Raw genomic sequence first — 15,810 nt, 5'->3', positions numbered from 1 at the left:
GTCTGCAGCAACAACGACCGATCGCAGCGCCCAAGTCGTCTCAGCCGTGTCCATCAACCGGCTCGCCCAAGTGCTTCAACTCGCTCAAAGCAAGATCCAAGCCACGAAAGCCGAGTGCCAAGGGAGACGGGCGACAAACAACGCGATCGGTCGCCACAAAGACGCCTACGATGGACGCCACCACCACCCGCGCATCTCGGTGCATCGAGTCAACAAGCCAACGCCGCGACGATAGTAGCAAAGACCTATGTAGAACAGTGACGTGATACCTAACCGCAAATAATACGAAAAAATGAAACAAAAGCCTTCACGCAGCATCCCTCAGCCCAATGAGCAGCTCGTTGTACAAACGTTTCGCTCGAAGATTCCGCTGCAGTCGCAGGAGTTTCTCTCGCTGGACTTGAGATCCCGCCGTTCGACTTGGCGCAACGTGCTTGCGAGGATTTGCAGCTCCTCAAAGATGCGTCGAGCCAACGCGTTTGCTCATTTCATATTCAACTCGTCGTCGGTCACTGTGGACGACACCCGTTTTGCTTTGAAGCGCGTCGAGACGGTCGATGGCTGCACACATCAAGCAGAAGCTCATCGCGGAGCACACGGCGGCGATCTTGAAGCATCGCTAGCTCCACGCCAGGCTGACCACTGCTGAAGTCGAGCAACTCGAGCGTCACACCGCGTCTTCTCGCGCAGTGACCATGCCCTACAGAGACGTCCACGGCCACTTTTTTCATTGCTGTTCCGGGTTGATCCCGGCATGAGCGCGAAAGTTGACGATCAACGGTCGTTCGTCTCGTTCCGAAAGCCAACGTTGAGCGAGAGGAGAGTCGCACCTCGAATGACACGTGAAAGGCCGTACGAGCTTAAACACCGACACTGAGAGAAGCATTTGTGTCCTCATCACGATCAGTCACTCCGGCACCGGCATGGCCACGACGCGGGGCCAAATTAAATACATTTGCGAGGTGCCGACGTCGCACAAACGTGGTTTGAAGGCCATCGTCGAGCTGTAGTACCTTGCGCAGTACGAGCTCCTTGCATGCGGAGTCCGAAAGGACTGGCAGTCGTCGGGATGCCTCCTGCACCCAAGTCGCCGCCAAGATTCGGCGCGGGGTCGTTGACTTCAACGGGTAGCTAAACACACGCAACCCCAACCTCTGCAATAACTGTACCGGTACCGTCGTCGAGCATGCCTTAGTGTTGCATTAATTCATGTTGTACTCGATGCCAAGATAGTTTGTTCAATCGATTGTTTAGCTATCAGCATCACTACAAGCACGATGTACGCCACGCTACATATCAACAGGTCGACAAACTTTTGTCACGAGTGGCTAAAGACGCGTGGAATTAGCCTATCACCCCACGTGGTGTCGATTGGGTCGCTTGATCGAGTTTGAGAGGGTCTTCGTTACCACTGGGCATTACGTCGCCACTCGGGAGAGTCTTGGCAGTTCGAAAGAAAGCACTTGGATGATCTACCCGGTCGACGCGGTGCTCAAGGCGCCTGCGCAGTCCAAGCTCATGGCGCTGCCGCTGCTGTACCTGCTGCAGTCGCTTGACAAGACGTTCCTGGACCGCGTCCTCGCCGTGCTTGGCCACACGGACGGCCGCGACAAGACGGTCAAGATTGTGCAGTACTTTTGCAAGCTCGCGCTCGCGTTGAACCAGGCCAAGTACAAGCCGCTCATTGGCACGCTGGCCAAGCAACTCAGCGGCGCGCGGCGGGTCATGCGCCTCGGCAAGAGCCTCAAGGTCGTCAACAACTCGCTCGATGCACTTGCCGAGCCGGCGGGCTGGCAGCGCACCGCGGCCATGCTCAGCGTGTGCGCCGGCACCGTAGGCGACGTAGGCGACGACCTCTGCTGGGCGTCCGACATGGCGCTCGCGCCGTCCTGGGTGCGCTGCGTTTGACAGTCTCGTCGGCCATGTCTCATGTCTTGTCGGATTAGATTGGCGCGTATGACGTGTGGGTGGATCGACTGTGGTACGCGCGGAACGGTCTCGGAATGTACAACGACGATCGATCTCCTTAGGTTTTTCACGCTTTGCTGCGACTTGCCGCTCAACACGTGCGCCATCTTGGACGCCCGCGCGGCCCTCGTCGCGTGCGACCCCGAGGCCGACCCAGTCGCATACCACAACTGCCAAGTCAAGCTCGCGTCCGTGACGATCGCGCAGATCAAGGCGGTTGCTGATTTCTTCCACGCGACGCGCCTCGCGTTCAACTGGCCGACCGGATCGACGGGCCAAGATGCCGTCTGCGGCCTCGTGTCGGCCTCGTGCTCGCTCGTCAAGATGTGGAAACCGGCCTTCTTGACCAAAGCACCCTAGTGTTGTCGCTAGATAAATTAACGCTGCATGCAGATAGAAGCCATTTATATAGCTTTGCCCAAGCAACACCCTCCAGCTGCGTCCTCTTCATGACTACCCTACGAAAGGACGCGCAGTCTACTGTCTTGCTAGTCAGAACGCGGTTATATGGTACCGGTATCGATGGATCTGTCATTGTGAGATGACACAAGCCGTCCGAACTCGATGGCCAGCCACAGTGAAAGAATCGGTTGGAGTATAAATACAGAGGAGCTGCGTCTACTTATTTTTCCGAGAGCACCTTAAAGAGGCTTGGGACGACCTCCATGCGGAACGGACCCGGGCCGTGGAGCACTTCGCCGTCCATGTTGAGGCACCCGTTGGGCTGGTCTTGCTCGATCACGAGCGCCTTGATCTTCTTGTACGTGAGCTGTTTGCTCTGGAGCTCTTTCCCGAGCATGTAGAGCCAGAGAAGATGCAGCGTCTGGAAAAAGTTGCCCTTGCGCACAATCATGAGGTCGAGGCAGCCGTCCGACGGGTGGCAGTAGACGCCATCGGGCGCCGCGTTGACCGCGCCGACCACGATAAAGTTGCCTCGCTCGACCTCCCACGCCTCATCCTTGTAGCGCCGCGCACTTGCCGGACTTCGCACTGGGGCAATCGCTTAATCTCACGTACACCAGGCTTCGAATACCTGCAGCGACAGGGCGAACCATGCTCTGGCTACGGAGCCGCGCGAGGCCGTCGTAGATGTTGCCTTCTTCCTGCACATTGGATACGTCTCGCGATCCATCATGTTTTGGGAGCGAAGCATACCATGTCGAATTGGTCGTCTGCGCCCTCGTTCTTGATGTCGTCGTACTTGCGAAGCGTCGGCTCGGGCAGCACGGGAATGTACTTGATTTGGCCCGTGTGTCGGCGAGGAAACAGCGCCCGCTTGATCTACAAATGCGTCGATAAACACGCCATTTGGGTCGAGATAACCTTGAGAAACGCATAGCGCTTCGTGCCCATCCAGCGGTACTTTTCCGACTCTTCGGCAATGTCGGCCGCGACGCCCCAGCCGAGCCCGCAGCAACTGTAGTGCACCACCTCTCGCTGGTGCTCGGCAATCGCCGTGATCACATCCAACGGCCGCAGCTTGCGCTATGTCGACGGTATACGAACCATGTAGGAGGCGGTGTGTGGTACCTTGATGATGCAGTAGACAGCCGCGGCGGTCGTAGGAATACCCACTCCTGTGCCAAATGCATTTTGCGTCCCTTTGTCGTTCGCATAAGAAGACAAGAAGAGCGTGGGAAGAATGTACCGGCCGAGATGAGCGAGATCGGCGTCGACGCCACAACCTCCTTCCACTCGTCCTCGGGGCGCGCGAGGAGCCCGTTCATGTACTCGCAGATCGTGCCGTCGCCACTCACAAACACGATGGCTTCGTAGCCTTCTTCGGGCGAGTAGTCCTTGCCCATGTCCACGGCATGGCCGGCGTACGTGGTGTAGTCGATATGGTAGTCGAAGCCCGCGAGATCAAAGTACGGCTTGACATCATTCTCCCAGATCTGGGCCACGTCGTCACGCCACCGATGTTTCCAAACGCCAAGTACCTGCGGCGCCCGACGCGCGCCCGAGTGCGGGTTGACAACGACGCGGATCTTGCGCATCTGCGTCGCCGGCGGCACGCGCGCCTGCCAGCGCACAAGCTCCTGTAGCGCAGTGATCCAGCCAGACGCAATTGCCTCGTTTCTCGCTTGTACGTCCATGGTCGACGGTCGTCGCAGGAGCGCCTTGGCGCCTCGACCTGCAGCAAGAAGTGACGTGAACATCTATGAATGACATGCTCGCGTACCTTTGCCTTTGCGGAAGAAATGCACGCGGAACGCGTCCTTCTTGCCGCTGATGGGCGCGGCGCCCACAATGTCGTCCGTCTCGATGCAGCCGACTTGTTTTCTCCTATAAGAACCCGAAAACTGAGTGTCCACGTGGCGAAACGAGGTGCGGCGAACCCGGTCGACCACACGAGGAGGTCGCGCGACAAGGCCAGCGTGTATGCCTTCTTTTGGATCACGACGTCGGTCGTCATATCGCACTCGTTGGGAAGGTCGCGCCGCGAGTGGGCCTACAAATGCATGGCATGAGATGGTGTGGCCGTGGCATGGGCGTACGTGGATCATGCGGATGCTCTCGCGGACATCGTCCGGGTGCGGTAGCCGCACTTCTTCGTCGTGGATCGTGAGCTTGCGCTGCGACACCAGCGATTTCGCGGCTTCGCGCAACGACACCCGCGACGCCGACGCCGACGAGAGGCGCGAATTGGAGTTGGAGAACTGCGACACCGAGTAGCGCGACGACGAAAAGTCCGACTTGGGTGTCCCGAGTCCGTTCTCAGCGCTGCTCATGCGGATGCTGTCCGTGTCCGACTTGGGCGTGCCAAAGGACACGGACTGTTTCGCCGAGAGCATGCGCTTGTAGGCGGACGTCAGGTTGGCGTCAAGGGTAGCGCTTTCGGCGTCGTGGCTCGAGGCCATCGCACCGACGTCGTCGTCGAGTTCCTGCGTCTCGACCAGCAGCGGCTTCTTCCACGCTCCGTCCATGGTTTTCGTGGAGCCAAATCCGCAAATGGATTTGTAATGCGCCCGTTTCTCGGTGTGTTAAAATTCGTATACCGAAACAGGTGGACAGCCTCTGGCGCTGAAGCTGTTTACGGCCTCTTGGAGCTTACACGAGCAGTCCTGTCGCTTGCACCGCGCTGCAGGATGATGACGCAAAGACTCACAGGTCTTGGTGTCATTGACACGAGTTTAGTTAGTCGATGCGAATATATTTGCATGATCCTTCCACGATTGCGAACGACTAGTTTGCTCAATCGGCGTGCGTTGACAGGATTTCACACGTGAAAATTTCAGTTGGTTGCCAGTATCCGGAAACATATCCGGACAATAGTACCGGATAAAGATCGGCCGAGTGTTCGATTGGCGCGATGGGCGACGACGCGCAGGAAGCGACCGCGATGATGGGGAGAATGGAGGTTCATGAGCCGCAGACCCCGAGGTAGACGACCCCTCCATGCAGTCTTCATGAAGAGACGACCGGGACATGCATGCAGCTGGTTCCACGGAGCCGAGGTCGAGACGCCAGGAGTACCCCGGAAGCGTCATCAGACGACCCCAGCGGTCTCCCCGAGCGACCCGTCGGGTACGAGGCCAACGAGCATGGACAGCGAGGGCTCATGACGGACCTCTAGCGGCGGCGCTGCATCTCAGGAAGCGCCACAACCACGAGAAGTCGCCAGACCCGTCGGCGCTACGCTCGACCCAGCGAGCGTGGTCGACAGGGGCCGACGCCGTGTCTCGGAATCTCCTCGATGTGCTTGACGAAGAAGGCGACGCGACGCTTATTGTGTACCAGCCGTCGTGCTTGGATCATCACACGGGGCGTCATCAAGAGAATCGACAGCGCGTCGCTGCACTCTGCGGCCCCCACGGCGTCTTGAACCTGCCCCGCTTCCAGCACCTGCGCTGGGCGCCATTGGATCAACTTGTACCAGCTCGACTTGTGGATCTGGAGCGCGTGCACTCGCGGGCATACTTGCGCCACCTTGAGGCGACGTGCGCGTTGCTGCCACCCCAAGACGCGAATCTCTCGATCCAGAACGAGTTTGAAGGCCATCGATCGCACAAGTCGTGGATCCAGGTCATTCGTTTTTTGCTCGTGACTTGCGAAAACGTCCTGTAGACGACCAAAGCGGTGAAGTGCCACGAAGACACGATCTGCAACGCTGCCGTCGACTTGGACCCGGACATGCCGATCTCGAAAGAAAGCTTCATGACGGCGCGGTATGCCGTCGGCGCTGTCTTGCATGCAGTCGACGAAGTCGTGTGCGGTCGAAGCAGGTATTATGGCCAGCTTATGCGTCCAACGTCGATTTCATGGCGTACTAGAAACGCATTTGTCGTGGTGCGACCGCCGGGACACCATGCTGGACCGTATGGCTGCGTCGAGAACGACGCCTTTCACAAGTCTCCCGGCGGATGCTCGTGTGGGTTTTGCCTCCTCAACAACGTGGCGATCGGAGCAGGTATTAACACCACTCATACTACCGCGAGCATACCTCTGAACGAGGGTGTCTAGCCTACGCGATGACGACGTACGGCCCGTCGCACTACTCAAAAGCCTCCATCAGCCATGCCACAGTGCGCCGTGTCGCGATTATCGACTTTGACATTCATCACGGCAATGGGACGGAAGAGATCGTTCGGAACCTGCGGCTTCATGACCATCGTTACCCACTGCCACCAAGCTGGGCTCCGAAAACGTTTCCATCCTACATGCCATGGCGCGACGATGACGATGTCGGACGCTTTGCCATCGATCGATAGCATCGTTTTGTGTTGATATGGCACTTGTAGGCCGACAACGTGTTCTTTGCGTCCATGCACGTATACGACGAAACGACGGCGTTCTACCCCGGATCCGGACGCGGGCCGCATGGCAGGAACGAGCTCGCATCGTGCAACACTATTGTCAACATTCCACTGACGAATCTCGGCGCAAGCGGCAAGCGAGGCACCGAGCGCACACGCCTTGAGCACATGGAGCGCGCATCGAGCGAATTTCAGTCCAAGGCCACCGAGGTCCTCTTGCCGGCGCTGCGCGCATTTGCACCCGACTTGATATTGATCTCGTCGGGCTTTGATGGACATGTCGACGATTACTACCACGGCCTCACGGAATGGGACTACGAATGGATCACGCAGCGCCTCGTCGAGATCGCCGACAAGTGCTTTGCTTTTTGTATTTGGAGTATCGTTGCATCTGACGTTCGTGTATGTCGGCTATTGTAGCTGCTGCGACGGTCGCATCGTTTCGGTGCTGGAAGGCGGCTACAGCTTGGCGCCCCCGAGCAAGGCCAGTTCGTCGAATCTCGCGCTCGCCGCCGACCGCCATGGCCGCGACGTGGATCCGGATCTGATCAAATTTGGTGGCATGGCGCGATCTTGCGCCGCCCATGTCGCAGCGCTGTCCCGCGACTGACGAAAGTTCGTCGCGAATGCACGTAGCCCGACCTTTACAGCGTGTCGTGCCCAGTGTTTCGCTCCATGGCCATCACCTCCGCCACCTCGTACCTGGGCACGAATAAGACGCTAAGATCTGATGCAACCGTCGACACGATATGCACAACACCATTACACCGCGGTTCCTCCTCGTTCTATGGCCAGTCGCACGGATGGGGACGGTGCAGTGGAAGTCGTACGGTTCGTGCCACCATTGCCGGGCGCGCTCTCCACCCATGACCACCAACCCATCAACCCAAGCGATGGCACTCGGCTCGTTCGCGCGGCTCGGTCCTCTGCCCACAAGCTCAGCGCGTCGTCGGCCGGCATGGTGGAGTGTTGGTCGACGGGATCTCGCTGCTTTTTCTGTCGACTCATTTTTATTCCAGCGGGTGCGCAAGACATACAAAGACCAAGTGCAATAGCAGCTGGTGGCATTTTATCAATGACGAAAGAGGTGCCCATTTTTTTGCGTCGATGGTCTGAACACTCGTCGTATACTTGGAGTTTGTATCGCGCAATGCGCTTTACTTGTGATCTTCCCTTCGACAGAGTGGACGACGACGTGCTGCCGGTCCCGCCGCTCGACCGACCAAGTACGATGCTCACGACCGAGCCCGCCCCGTTCGTACGACGCGACAGCGGCTACTTCCAGCGGGACAGCACGATGTACACGCACACGCCGGCCTCGACGCTCTTTGAGAAGCACCTCGAAGACGTCTACGCGGTACGAGACGGACCGGCGGTGGACGACTCATGGCTTCTTGTAGAGCACAGCACCGATCGATGGCTCGGCGTTCTTTGAGACGTCGGGCTACTACGACTCGATGGAGTCCAACACGGTGCACGTCTTTATGAACTACATTGGTATCAAGAGCTTCTGGGGCGAAGGCTGCAAGCCCGCGCCAGAGCGCGTCGCGCGCTCGGAGGCCGAGCAGTTTGAAGAAGTCGAAGAGAACGCGTGCCTCACCGAGCTCTTCAACGAGTACATGCAGAGCCAGGCCGCGGTCTCCAAGATTCAACACGAGACGTCCAAGTTCAAAGCCAGCGTCAACCAGGCGCTGCAAGGCGTCAAGAACACTGTACAGGCCATCGAGCGCCTCCGGCTCACGATGCTTTGCGAAAGTGCGAACGATGGCTACGAGACGGAAGACAGCGAACTCGGCAGCGAAGCTAGCTTTGCCGACAGCGTGTGCCTGGCTGGTATGCACAACTCGCCGTCAACGCTCCAGCCGTACTTTGGCCATCTCCGCATCCTCAAGAACTCGGGCTTTCACTTCCTGAGCAGCTGGCACAAGCGCTGGTTCTACCTCGACTTTGCGAAAGGCGAGCTGCTCTTTTTCAAGCGAAGTTACTGGAAGATCCCGAAAGGTACGGGACTGGCACCTACAAGTACTTATGCTTATGATGGCGTAGGCAAGCTTGAGATGAAGTCGGTGACCAAGATTGCACCCCTCAACAAGACCGACTTCCAGCTCGAGCTCCTCGGCGGCTTTAGCTGCCTCGTCCGTGCCAGCTCGATGGAAAAGATGGAGCTCTGGGTCAACCTCTTGCTCTACGCCCGGCGGCAAGCACGTGCAAACGACTTGGCCACGCAGCGGCCGATCTCGAGCAGCGCATTTTCACATCAAGCGCCGTCGCTCAACCCGAACCAGGTATTAATACTCAGTTGTCTAGTTGGGTGCGTCGTTTCTGACGCGCATGGTGTGTAGCGGACCGTTGCTTGGCTAGAGAACCAACCGTACTCGGCGTCGCATCCCACTCCGCGTTCGGCCGAACCACGTCCCGTAGAAGCTGCCCGGCGTCGAGGACTGCAACAGCAGCAGGTAGAGGCCGCCTGTCGTTGCACGCACTCATCGTATTCTTTGTGTAGCGAACAACCTCGTGGGCAGACAACAAAAAGTTCAAGCCAGCGCTCTCGATGCCGTCGGCCGCGTAGCTCGCCACACTCGCTACCACTGGAAGTAGTCGGCACGGCGAAGCTAACTCGATGATGATGATGATGATCGCGCACGCGGCGTCTTGACGCGCTTTCCTATATTATACAACTACACTACGATAAACACACCCAACTCATTTATTCGCACTCTTTTGCTGCACCTCGGTTTGGTCTGCGACAGAAACAAGGCAATCTTTGGCCGCCGGCACCCACGCGGCAAGCTGCATGCCGGTGTCGTCGGAGACGGTGACTCAAACCCATCCCCAGCCGACCACAGCTCGCACGCACTTGTGGACAAGATTTGTATAAACCCGCGGGATGTTGAAGTTTGCTCTTTCCGAGCGCAGCGCAGAGACACGTCGGCGCGACTTGGAGCTAGCTACTCGGCACAACCTGATCCGCCGACACGACGCGTCTTCTACCGAGAGAGCTACGTACCCAGGCAGAGCTACGTACCCACGCACGACGACGGCCAAGCTGCGTGAAGCACAAGCAGCGGTGTTGCTTGGTTCGTTGCGGAGCTCGTTGCAGCAGCGCAGGTGGCGCCATCGGATAGGTTCAACTTGAAGCCACCTCCGAGTTGGGTGCGGTCCTGGTTGGGCCACCACTGTCCTAATTAGGGTTTTCTTGCCAAAAGACTCGAAAATGCGTTGCCAGCCTGGTTCTCGAAAGCGTCGTGCCGTGCCACTTGGACGCAACAGCTTGCGTGCCATCGACCAAGAAGCGAGCGCGACCGGGCCTCTGCGAAAAGGCGGCGCAGAGTTGGCCGAGATTCAGTGATTTTATCCTAATTAGGATATGAGCGTGGCCCTGTCGCAACCAAATGTTGGGTAATCCTCTTTTCAGCCAATCAGCGGTCGTGTGTTACAGTTCTTTCCGGTCGCTAGCGTTGGGGCAGAGCGGCTTTGGTGCACAGCAGTTCCCAAGTAGATTGGTATGTGAGCTACCTCCGCATGAGGATCTCATGCACCAACGTACGTAGATCTAACCATGCCCGGCGTGAAGCGTGTTCAACTGGACGGCTGGGGTGGCCACCACACCGGCAAGGTCATCTGCGTGGACTCTCGCAGCGACGGACGCACCTCGGGCTACTACGCCCAGGCGACCGCCCCTGTGATGCAGCAGCGCGCCAAGCCTTTCGCCGCGCCTGCCGCCTTCAAGGACGAGCCAACCAAGTACGGCCAGCAGTTCCACCCGGCCAACACGGGCGTAGACCAGCTCCAAGTCGAAATCGCCAAGGCCTGCAACGTCATCTCCAAGCAAGTGGCGACGCTTCCGATCTCGATCCGCGAGTGCTCGGTGTGCCTCTCGAGCAACGCGCACACGCAGATGGTACCGTGCGGCCACGTCTTCCACTCGCGCTGCTTCCTGCGCTGGTTCCGCACCAACCGGTCGTGCCCGCTCTGCCGCACGGGCGTCGATCGCGTCCAGCTGGCGCCGACCTTCCAGGACAACGACACGTCGAACGACGTTGATGCCATCATGCAAGAGGACGACGACGACAGCGACGATGACATGGACGTCGACAGCCACAACGCGGCTCTCATGCACGACGCGGACCTGATTGACTTTTTGTCGCACGCCAAGGCGTCCGAGACGGACGAGTTGGATCTCTTGCCGCTTGAAGACATGGAAGTCCTCGAGGAGATGACCATGGACGAGTCGGTGGATGAGTCGCACCACCATCACCACGAGCATCACCACCACCATTCGCATGCGCACCCGCCGCCGCAGTACATTCCGCAGACGACGCTGCCAAACTACTGGATGGTCCTCAACAACGGCCAAGCGCTTGCGCCGACGCTGTCTCGGCCAGCGCCGTCGCCGTCCCAGGCACCACGCATGGTGCACATTGCGCCGCGGCCCAACACGGCGCATCTGCACCGCCCGTCGCTGCCGTCGCCCATCAAGGCTGACCCGCCGCTTCGCGACCTCAAGATGAGTCCGTCTGTCGTGATGCTGCCGGCGTCGACCAAGACCAACTCGTGCCGGTGCGCGGGCGGGTGTCGCAACGGGCGCTGCGCCTGCGTCAAGGAAGGCAGCATGTGCGGCGTCACGTGCCGTTGCACGTCGTGCAAGAACCCGTTCTTGTCGATCGCGATGGCCGGCATTGACGTCTCGACGCTCGTGCGCGACGACTGCTTCATGCACAACCTCTCCAAGATCCGCGACATGATGACCAAGCTTCACGAAGTCATTCCGGTTCCGTGCTGCCCGGGCCTGGCGTCGAACCAAGGGATCTCGATCCTCCAGTGCATTGATGGCTTTGTGTGCGGTGGCTGTGCGAAGAGCTACGACTTTTCATGGTGCTCCAACAAGCTCTGCGACCGCGAGAAGGCCAAGCGCAACCATTGCGCCAAGTGCAAGCGTTGCGGCGACCACCGCGACGTGCACTGCGACGACTGCGGCCGCTGCTACTTTGCGGGCGTGTCTTCGAGCTTTGCGTGTCCGTGCACGGAGAAGGCGTCGACGTCGCCTGCAGCGGACGCGGCCGCCAAGCCCGGCGACGACGAAGAAGAAGGCTGTGTCATCATGTAGTTAAAGTGAGTGTACGATATGTAGTCAACCGAGTAGACGTAGAAGACGAAGCAGAGACCTAAGCATTTGTGAATCCAACTATCTTATTGAAGTAGCAACAACGTGCGACGAGGCGACGAGTAGCTGGCTTGGATGGTGGGCTGGCAAGTGATGATCTGGTTGGGCAGCCGGTGAGTCGCTCGATCGCACCAGATGCTGTGAGCGAGGTGGGCAAGTTGGTGGCGATGGCGTCAAGCAATGCGGATCACCCACCCTTCCATGATCTCGGCTGGCTGAGCGCGCTTGAATGCCCTAGCCCCAGCGCATCGAAGCGCAGCCTCGTCCCGTGAGTCAATGCAACTGCAAGCACATCCTCGGCCTCCTATTACGTGCTGCGTGCGCAGAGTATAACGTCGGCTTCAGGCGCTGCGGAGCTGCAGAGCTGATCGAGTTGTTGTTTCTCTGTGGTCCACAGCGTTGGCGCATTTTTATCAAAGTATCAACCGGCCTGACCAACCGACGCGCTGCAAATGCAGCAGACCAACCACGTTGCGTGTCAAGACCTCTACGTGTTGTTGGGTGTTTAGAGCCATTCGACCGCAAAGACGGCAGCGATGAGGACGACCAAGGCCACGTAGTCCATGGCGCGGAGGAACGGTCGCTGCTTCTGGAAGGACTGGAGCGAGCCGACTTCGGACGAGAGCGTGCCCATGTACAAGAGCTGGCATACGATCGAGACGAGCTCGAGCAGCGCCTCCTGCGAGTATGTCAAGCCATACGGGTTGGCAATGTAGCCGTGGACGGTCACATAGAAAAAGCCAACTACGCACAACCATCCATCAACCGGGCGCTTCGAGATCGATGACAAGGACGTACACAAGGACGTGAGGAAGACGCCGAGGCCGATGAAGAACGAACCCCACTTGACATGGTACCTAGGCAACACGTGAGCTTTCACGCTACTATATTGCGGATCGTACGCGTGGGCCGGCGACGCAATACGGAGGCGCGCGATTTGGGCCATGATCATCATGATCCACGAGCTCACAAAGAAGAAGATGGTCGAGATGATGTGCGTGTTGCGCCAGCGCTTCATGTCAAACGTGCAGAGAACCGTGAGGCCCGAAGACGTGAGGAGACCCCAGACGTAGTAGACCCACGCGTACTTGGTCATATTGCGCTGCTCTTGGATGTACGTCGTGAGGAGCGAGATCGTGAGGAAGATGAAGTACGACGTGAGGTTCATGCCAATGCCAAAGACGTAGAACTGCGGATGGGCCATCGCCGCCGTCGACAGCGTCGGGTACGTCTCCGTGCACTTGTAGTGGTGCTGGCACGTGTAGACCATTGTGGCCGCCATCGTGAGCAGGCCCGAGACCGGGATCATCGTCGGCAAGAGGCCAACCGAGAAGAAAGCAGGCGCCGGCGCAGCCTTCGTGGCGGGCGTGGTCGGCGGGGCGGCGACGGGCGTCGACTTGCGCTGCTTCATCCTCAATCAAAGGTGTTGACGCCGTCGCGTTCAATCAAACGGGCTTGCGTCAACCGCGAGTAACCGGTCCCACACCTGCGACACCCCGAACCGATTCCACTTCCAATCGGCTATGCTAATCGTTTGCAAACCGGTTAGTTGCCTTATTATTTGAACTGCAGCATGATCGCGGTCGTCCCGAGCGGCCTCGTCGCCGCCATGGCCCAGCTCGAGGAAGATGCGACCACGTACATCCTCGGGACGCAGGACGAAGCATGCATCGCCGTATGGTCCATGAGCTCGATGCGGTGCGCGACAGGAGGCGGAACTGTCAACGGATGCATGCATAGGAGCGTGAGCGAGATGCTTCCGAGCGGGCTCGGCACGCTTGGCGTCATCCACGTCGTGCCCACGCCTCTAGACGAGACGACCCTTCGTACGACTTGCGCCCCGCGATGCAGATGCTGGGGATGCTAAGCGTGCAGACTGTAGGGACGCAACTCGCCTCGAAGCTCCACGACCTCACGACGACGACGTACGCGTTGGTCTACGAGAGCGAGACAAAGTCGCTGCGCATGTTCCCTAGCAGCTCCGAGGTACGTCGACGACGTCGGCTGGTGACGATACGATGCTCGATGATGTAGGAGCCCCTCATCCCTGTGACCGTGGTCGCGACGCCCGGCCACTGCGCATCGCCGTTTACGGCAGCCATCGAGTACGGGATCGTGCGCTGCTTTGCCACGCTTGACATCGCTTGGGTACGCTGCTCAATCATCTCGATTTTCCAATTTTGATCGAACCTCCAAAGACGAGAGATGGGCGCGACCGAAGCATGGCAGCGCGATCGGCCATCGACGAGCGCGTCGCCATGCTATCGGCCCCGGAGGCCATGTACTTCGAGCTTCCGTCCGGCGATATCGCGTCGCGAGCGGGCGACGTTGTCCATACGTCATCACGTGGAAAGCGGTCGGCATGGTCGCTCTCCGAGATCGTTCGCCCCAAACCTCGAGCCAAGAAGGCGCAACGCGCCAACGACGGTTGGGACGACGCGCCAAAGAAGAGCCAACCGGTTGCGTCCACGCACGTTGCCTCGGAGGACGTGCGCTACGGGCGCGTTTGCTATATGGAGCTCCTGACGTCAATGACGCCGTCGACTGGCACCGCGCCCGTCATAACCTCGTCATTCCGCGGTACGCCGGTTGCAGCATGACTTGTTTCATGTTGAAAGATAGATCATCTGTCCATCACCGTGGATGTTGTATGCTGCCTCCCGACGCGCTCGCCGCTCGCGCTTGTGCTCCAGACGCTAGCGAATCGCCTCACCGACCAGGTAGCCGCGCTTCGCACTCATATTCGACCGCAGCGCGCGTTGTAGCTTTGTGAATCCATGAAGCATCTTCAGCCCGAAACGCAGCAGCTTCGATGCCATCAGTTTCCACTGCGTAATGGCGCGATGCACCCCGTTGCCGTATGGTCCGTGGACGGCCACGAGGTGCCGCCGTCGTCACGCGACCACCTCCACGGGCTCTTTTACCAGCCGCTCCACCCGACGTTTTTACCTGCGGGTGCATGGTCTCTGTCCCGGACGCAGCCACCGTCAGACGTGCTTCTCAACGTGCACGTGGGCATTTCTGTTTCCAAGGGTGCGGGTGGCACGCAGTTTCTCGTCTCGGGCGACTATGCCTTCTACCATTACATGCAGCAAGGCGTCAACGACAAGGTACTTGCGGTATCGATCACGGTCGTGAGACGACGTTCCCGCCAATAGGGCTGGGGTTGTGCGTATCGGTCGCTTCAAACCCTGGCTTCGTGGCTTGTGCTCAACCACTACAACCCGGTTATCCATCAATGGTACCTCTATACGCTCAATCGATCGTGCTTTGTAGGGTCCTGTCCCGACCCACCGCGAGATCCAAGAGACACTGGTACACATTGGCGACAAACCGCCCCGCTTTCTGGGCTCCTCCGACTGGATTGGGTCCATCGAAGTGGGATTTGTGCTCGACGAGCGCTACGGGGTACGCTCGTTCTTGACGCGACTGCGCCGCCAACACTGTGCGTAGATTACTTTTCGCAGCCTCTACTGTGCGTCGGGCGCCGACTTGGCGTCCCGAGCGCACGACCTCGCGCTCCATTTTGAAACGCAAGGGACGCCCGTCATGATGGGTGCGGCCTGTACGATGCACGAACGCTCCTGAGAGGTCGTAGGCGGCGCTTCCATGGCGTACACGCTGCTTGGCGTTGACATTCACGCGGTGACGGGCGACGTGGCGTTTTTGGTTCTGGATCCGCACTACACTGGCCCCGATGAGGTGGTGACGATTCAAACCAAGGTACTTGTGCCTCAGAGAACGTCCATTCTTATGTGTGGGTAGACCGTATCCCTCGAAGGTTTCAAGGGCGTCGCATGCGGCTGGCGCAAATCAACGGCGTTTGCGCCACGAAGCTTTTACAACTTCTGCCTCCCGCAGCGCCCCGTGCTCCATTGACCAGCGGTGATAGAATGGTACAGCTCCAACAGACAACCTCTG

At 58.9% G+C, this 15,810-nt stretch overlaps 7 protein-coding genes across 8 annotated transcripts; 5 read left to right on the top strand and 2 right to left on the bottom strand.

Moving 5' to 3' along the window:
* The first annotated feature begins 1,404 nt into the window (after positions 1 to 1,404).
* Positions 1,405 to 2,399, top strand: SDRG_16831 (hypothetical protein). Its single transcript, XM_008623053.1, has 3 exons — positions 1,405 to 1,893; positions 1,947 to 1,981; positions 2,031 to 2,399. Exons 1-3 carry the CDS (start codon positions 1,468 to 1,470, stop codon positions 2,326 to 2,328), a joined length of 759 nt encoding a protein of 252 aa, XP_008621275.1. The 5' UTR covers positions 1,405 to 1,467; the 3' UTR covers positions 2,329 to 2,399.
* Positions 2,398 to 4,952, bottom strand: SDRG_16830 (hypothetical protein). The gene is made up of 10 exons (XM_008623052.1): positions 4,467 to 4,952; positions 4,308 to 4,420; positions 4,151 to 4,254; positions 3,909 to 4,102; positions 3,617 to 3,863; positions 3,499 to 3,569; positions 3,292 to 3,453; positions 3,124 to 3,249; positions 3,002 to 3,071; positions 2,398 to 2,958 (listed from the first exon to the last, which is right to left on the bottom strand). The coding sequence occupies exons 1-10, from the start codon at positions 4,893 to 4,895 to the stop codon at positions 2,591 to 2,593; spliced, it is 1,884 nt and encodes a 627-aa protein (XP_008621274.1). The 5' UTR covers positions 4,896 to 4,952; the 3' UTR covers positions 2,398 to 2,590.
* A 329-nt stretch (positions 4,953 to 5,281) lies between these two features.
* On the top strand, positions 5,282 to 7,335 carry SDRG_16829 (hypothetical protein; the record flags this gene model as incomplete). The annotated part of the gene is made up of 8 exons (XM_008623051.1): positions 5,282 to 5,352; positions 5,408 to 5,496; positions 5,546 to 5,994; positions 6,037 to 6,194; positions 6,243 to 6,379; positions 6,433 to 6,653; positions 6,711 to 7,081; positions 7,146 to 7,335. The coding sequence occupies 8 exons, from the start codon at positions 5,282 to 5,284 to the stop codon at positions 7,333 to 7,335; spliced, it is 1,686 nt and encodes a 561-aa protein (XP_008621273.1).
* A 621-nt stretch (positions 7,336 to 7,956) lies between these two features.
* On the top strand, positions 7,957 to 9,294 carry SDRG_16828 (hypothetical protein; the record flags this gene model as incomplete). Its single annotated transcript, XM_008623050.1, has 5 exons — positions 7,957 to 8,082; positions 8,126 to 8,726; positions 8,772 to 9,010; positions 9,068 to 9,181; positions 9,229 to 9,294. 5 exons carry the CDS (start codon positions 7,957 to 7,959, stop codon positions 9,292 to 9,294), a joined length of 1,146 nt encoding a protein of 381 aa, XP_008621272.1.
* A 627-nt stretch (positions 9,295 to 9,921) lies between these two features.
* SDRG_16827 (hypothetical protein) lies at positions 9,922 to 11,933 on the top strand. The gene is made up of 3 exons (XM_008623049.1): positions 9,922 to 10,124; positions 10,182 to 10,228; positions 10,277 to 11,933. Exon 3 carries the CDS (start codon positions 10,285 to 10,287, stop codon positions 11,830 to 11,832), a length of 1,548 nt encoding a protein of 515 aa, XP_008621271.1. The 5' UTR covers positions 9,922 to 10,124; positions 10,182 to 10,228; positions 10,277 to 10,284; the 3' UTR covers positions 11,833 to 11,933.
* Positions 11,934 to 12,360: 427 nt separating this feature from the next.
* On the bottom strand, positions 12,361 to 13,366 carry SDRG_16826 (hypothetical protein). The gene is made up of 3 exons (XM_008623048.1): positions 12,792 to 13,366; positions 12,688 to 12,746; positions 12,361 to 12,633 (listed from the first exon to the last, which is right to left on the bottom strand). Exons 1-3 carry the CDS (start codon positions 13,298 to 13,300, stop codon positions 12,395 to 12,397), a joined length of 807 nt encoding a protein of 268 aa, XP_008621270.1. The 5' UTR covers positions 13,301 to 13,366; the 3' UTR covers positions 12,361 to 12,394.
* Positions 13,367 to 13,423: 57 nt separating this feature from the next.
* SDRG_16825 lies at positions 13,424 to 15,810 on the top strand. 2 transcript variants are annotated; one of them, XM_008623046.1, is made up of 12 exons: positions 13,424 to 13,587; positions 13,630 to 13,715; positions 13,772 to 13,875; positions 13,924 to 14,037; positions 14,088 to 14,469; positions 14,512 to 14,609; positions 14,655 to 14,999; positions 15,048 to 15,116; positions 15,166 to 15,297; positions 15,343 to 15,445; positions 15,488 to 15,612; positions 15,655 to 15,810. In XM_008623046.1, the coding sequence occupies exons 1-12, from the start codon at positions 13,463 to 13,465 to the stop codon at positions 15,766 to 15,768; spliced, it is 1,797 nt and encodes a 598-aa protein (XP_008621268.1). In that variant the 5' UTR covers positions 13,424 to 13,462; the 3' UTR covers positions 15,769 to 15,810. The 2 variants fall into 2 exon arrangements, with proteins under 2 accessions (XP_008621268.1, XP_008621269.1); XM_008623047.1 differs by having other exon boundaries at positions 15,048 to 15,297.

The sequence above is a fragment of the Saprolegnia diclina genome (genome assembly GCF_000281045.1).
Source record: "Saprolegnia diclina VS20 unplaced genomic scaffold supercont1.155, whole genome shotgun sequence".
NCBI classification, from domain to species: Eukaryota; Oomycota; class Saprolegniomycetes; order Saprolegniales; family Saprolegniaceae; genus Saprolegnia; species Saprolegnia diclina.
This window is presented reverse-complemented; position numbering and strand designations above follow the sequence as displayed.

Coding starts and splice junctions, on each gene's coding strand:
- SDRG_16831 (XM_008623053.1), top strand. CDS start 1,468: ATGATCTACCCGGTCGACGCGGTGCTCAAGGCGCCTGCGCAGTCCAAG. Junction 1,894..1,946: donor TGGCGCTCGCGCCGTCCTGG/GTGCGCTGCGTT, acceptor TTGTCGGATTAG/ATTGGCGCGTATGACGTGTG. Junction 1,982..2,030: donor GTGTGGGTGGATCGACTGTG/GTACGCGCGGAA, acceptor CGATCTCCTTAG/GTTTTTCACGCTTTGCTGCG.
- SDRG_16830 (XM_008623052.1), bottom strand. CDS start 4,895: ATGGACGGAGCGTGGAAGAAGCCGCTGCTGGTCGAGACGCAGGAACTC. Junction 4,421..4,466: donor AGAGCATCCGCATGATCCAC/GTACGCCCATGC, acceptor ATGCATTTGTAG/GCCCACTCGCGGCGCGACCT. Junction 2,959..3,001: donor GGTTCGCCCTGTCGCTGCAG/GTATTCGAAGCC, acceptor CGATTGCCCCAG/TGCGAAGTCCGGCAAGTGCG.
- SDRG_16827 (XM_008623049.1), top strand. CDS start 10,285: ATGCCCGGCGTGAAGCGTGTTCAACTGGACGGCTGGGGTGGCCACCAC.
- SDRG_16826 (XM_008623048.1), bottom strand. CDS start 13,300: ATGAAGCAGCGCAAGTCGACGCCCGTCGCCGCCCCGCCGACCACGCCC. Junction 12,747..12,791: donor ATTGCGTCGCCGGCCCACGC/GTACGATCCGCA, acceptor CGTGTTGCCTAG/GTACCATGTCAAGTGGGGTT. Junction 12,634..12,687: donor CGTCTTCCTCACGTCCTTGT/GTACGTCCTTGT, acceptor GGTTGTGCGTAG/TTGGCTTTTTCTATGTGACC.
- SDRG_16825 (XM_008623046.1), top strand. CDS start 13,463: ATGATCGCGGTCGTCCCGAGCGGCCTCGTCGCCGCCATGGCCCAGCTC. Junction 15,298..15,342: donor TGCTCGACGAGCGCTACGGG/GTACGCTCGTTC, acceptor CACTGTGCGTAG/ATTACTTTTCGCAGCCTCTA. Junction 15,613..15,654: donor TGGTGACGATTCAAACCAAG/GTACTTGTGCCT, acceptor ATGTGTGGGTAG/ACCGTATCCCTCGAAGGTTT.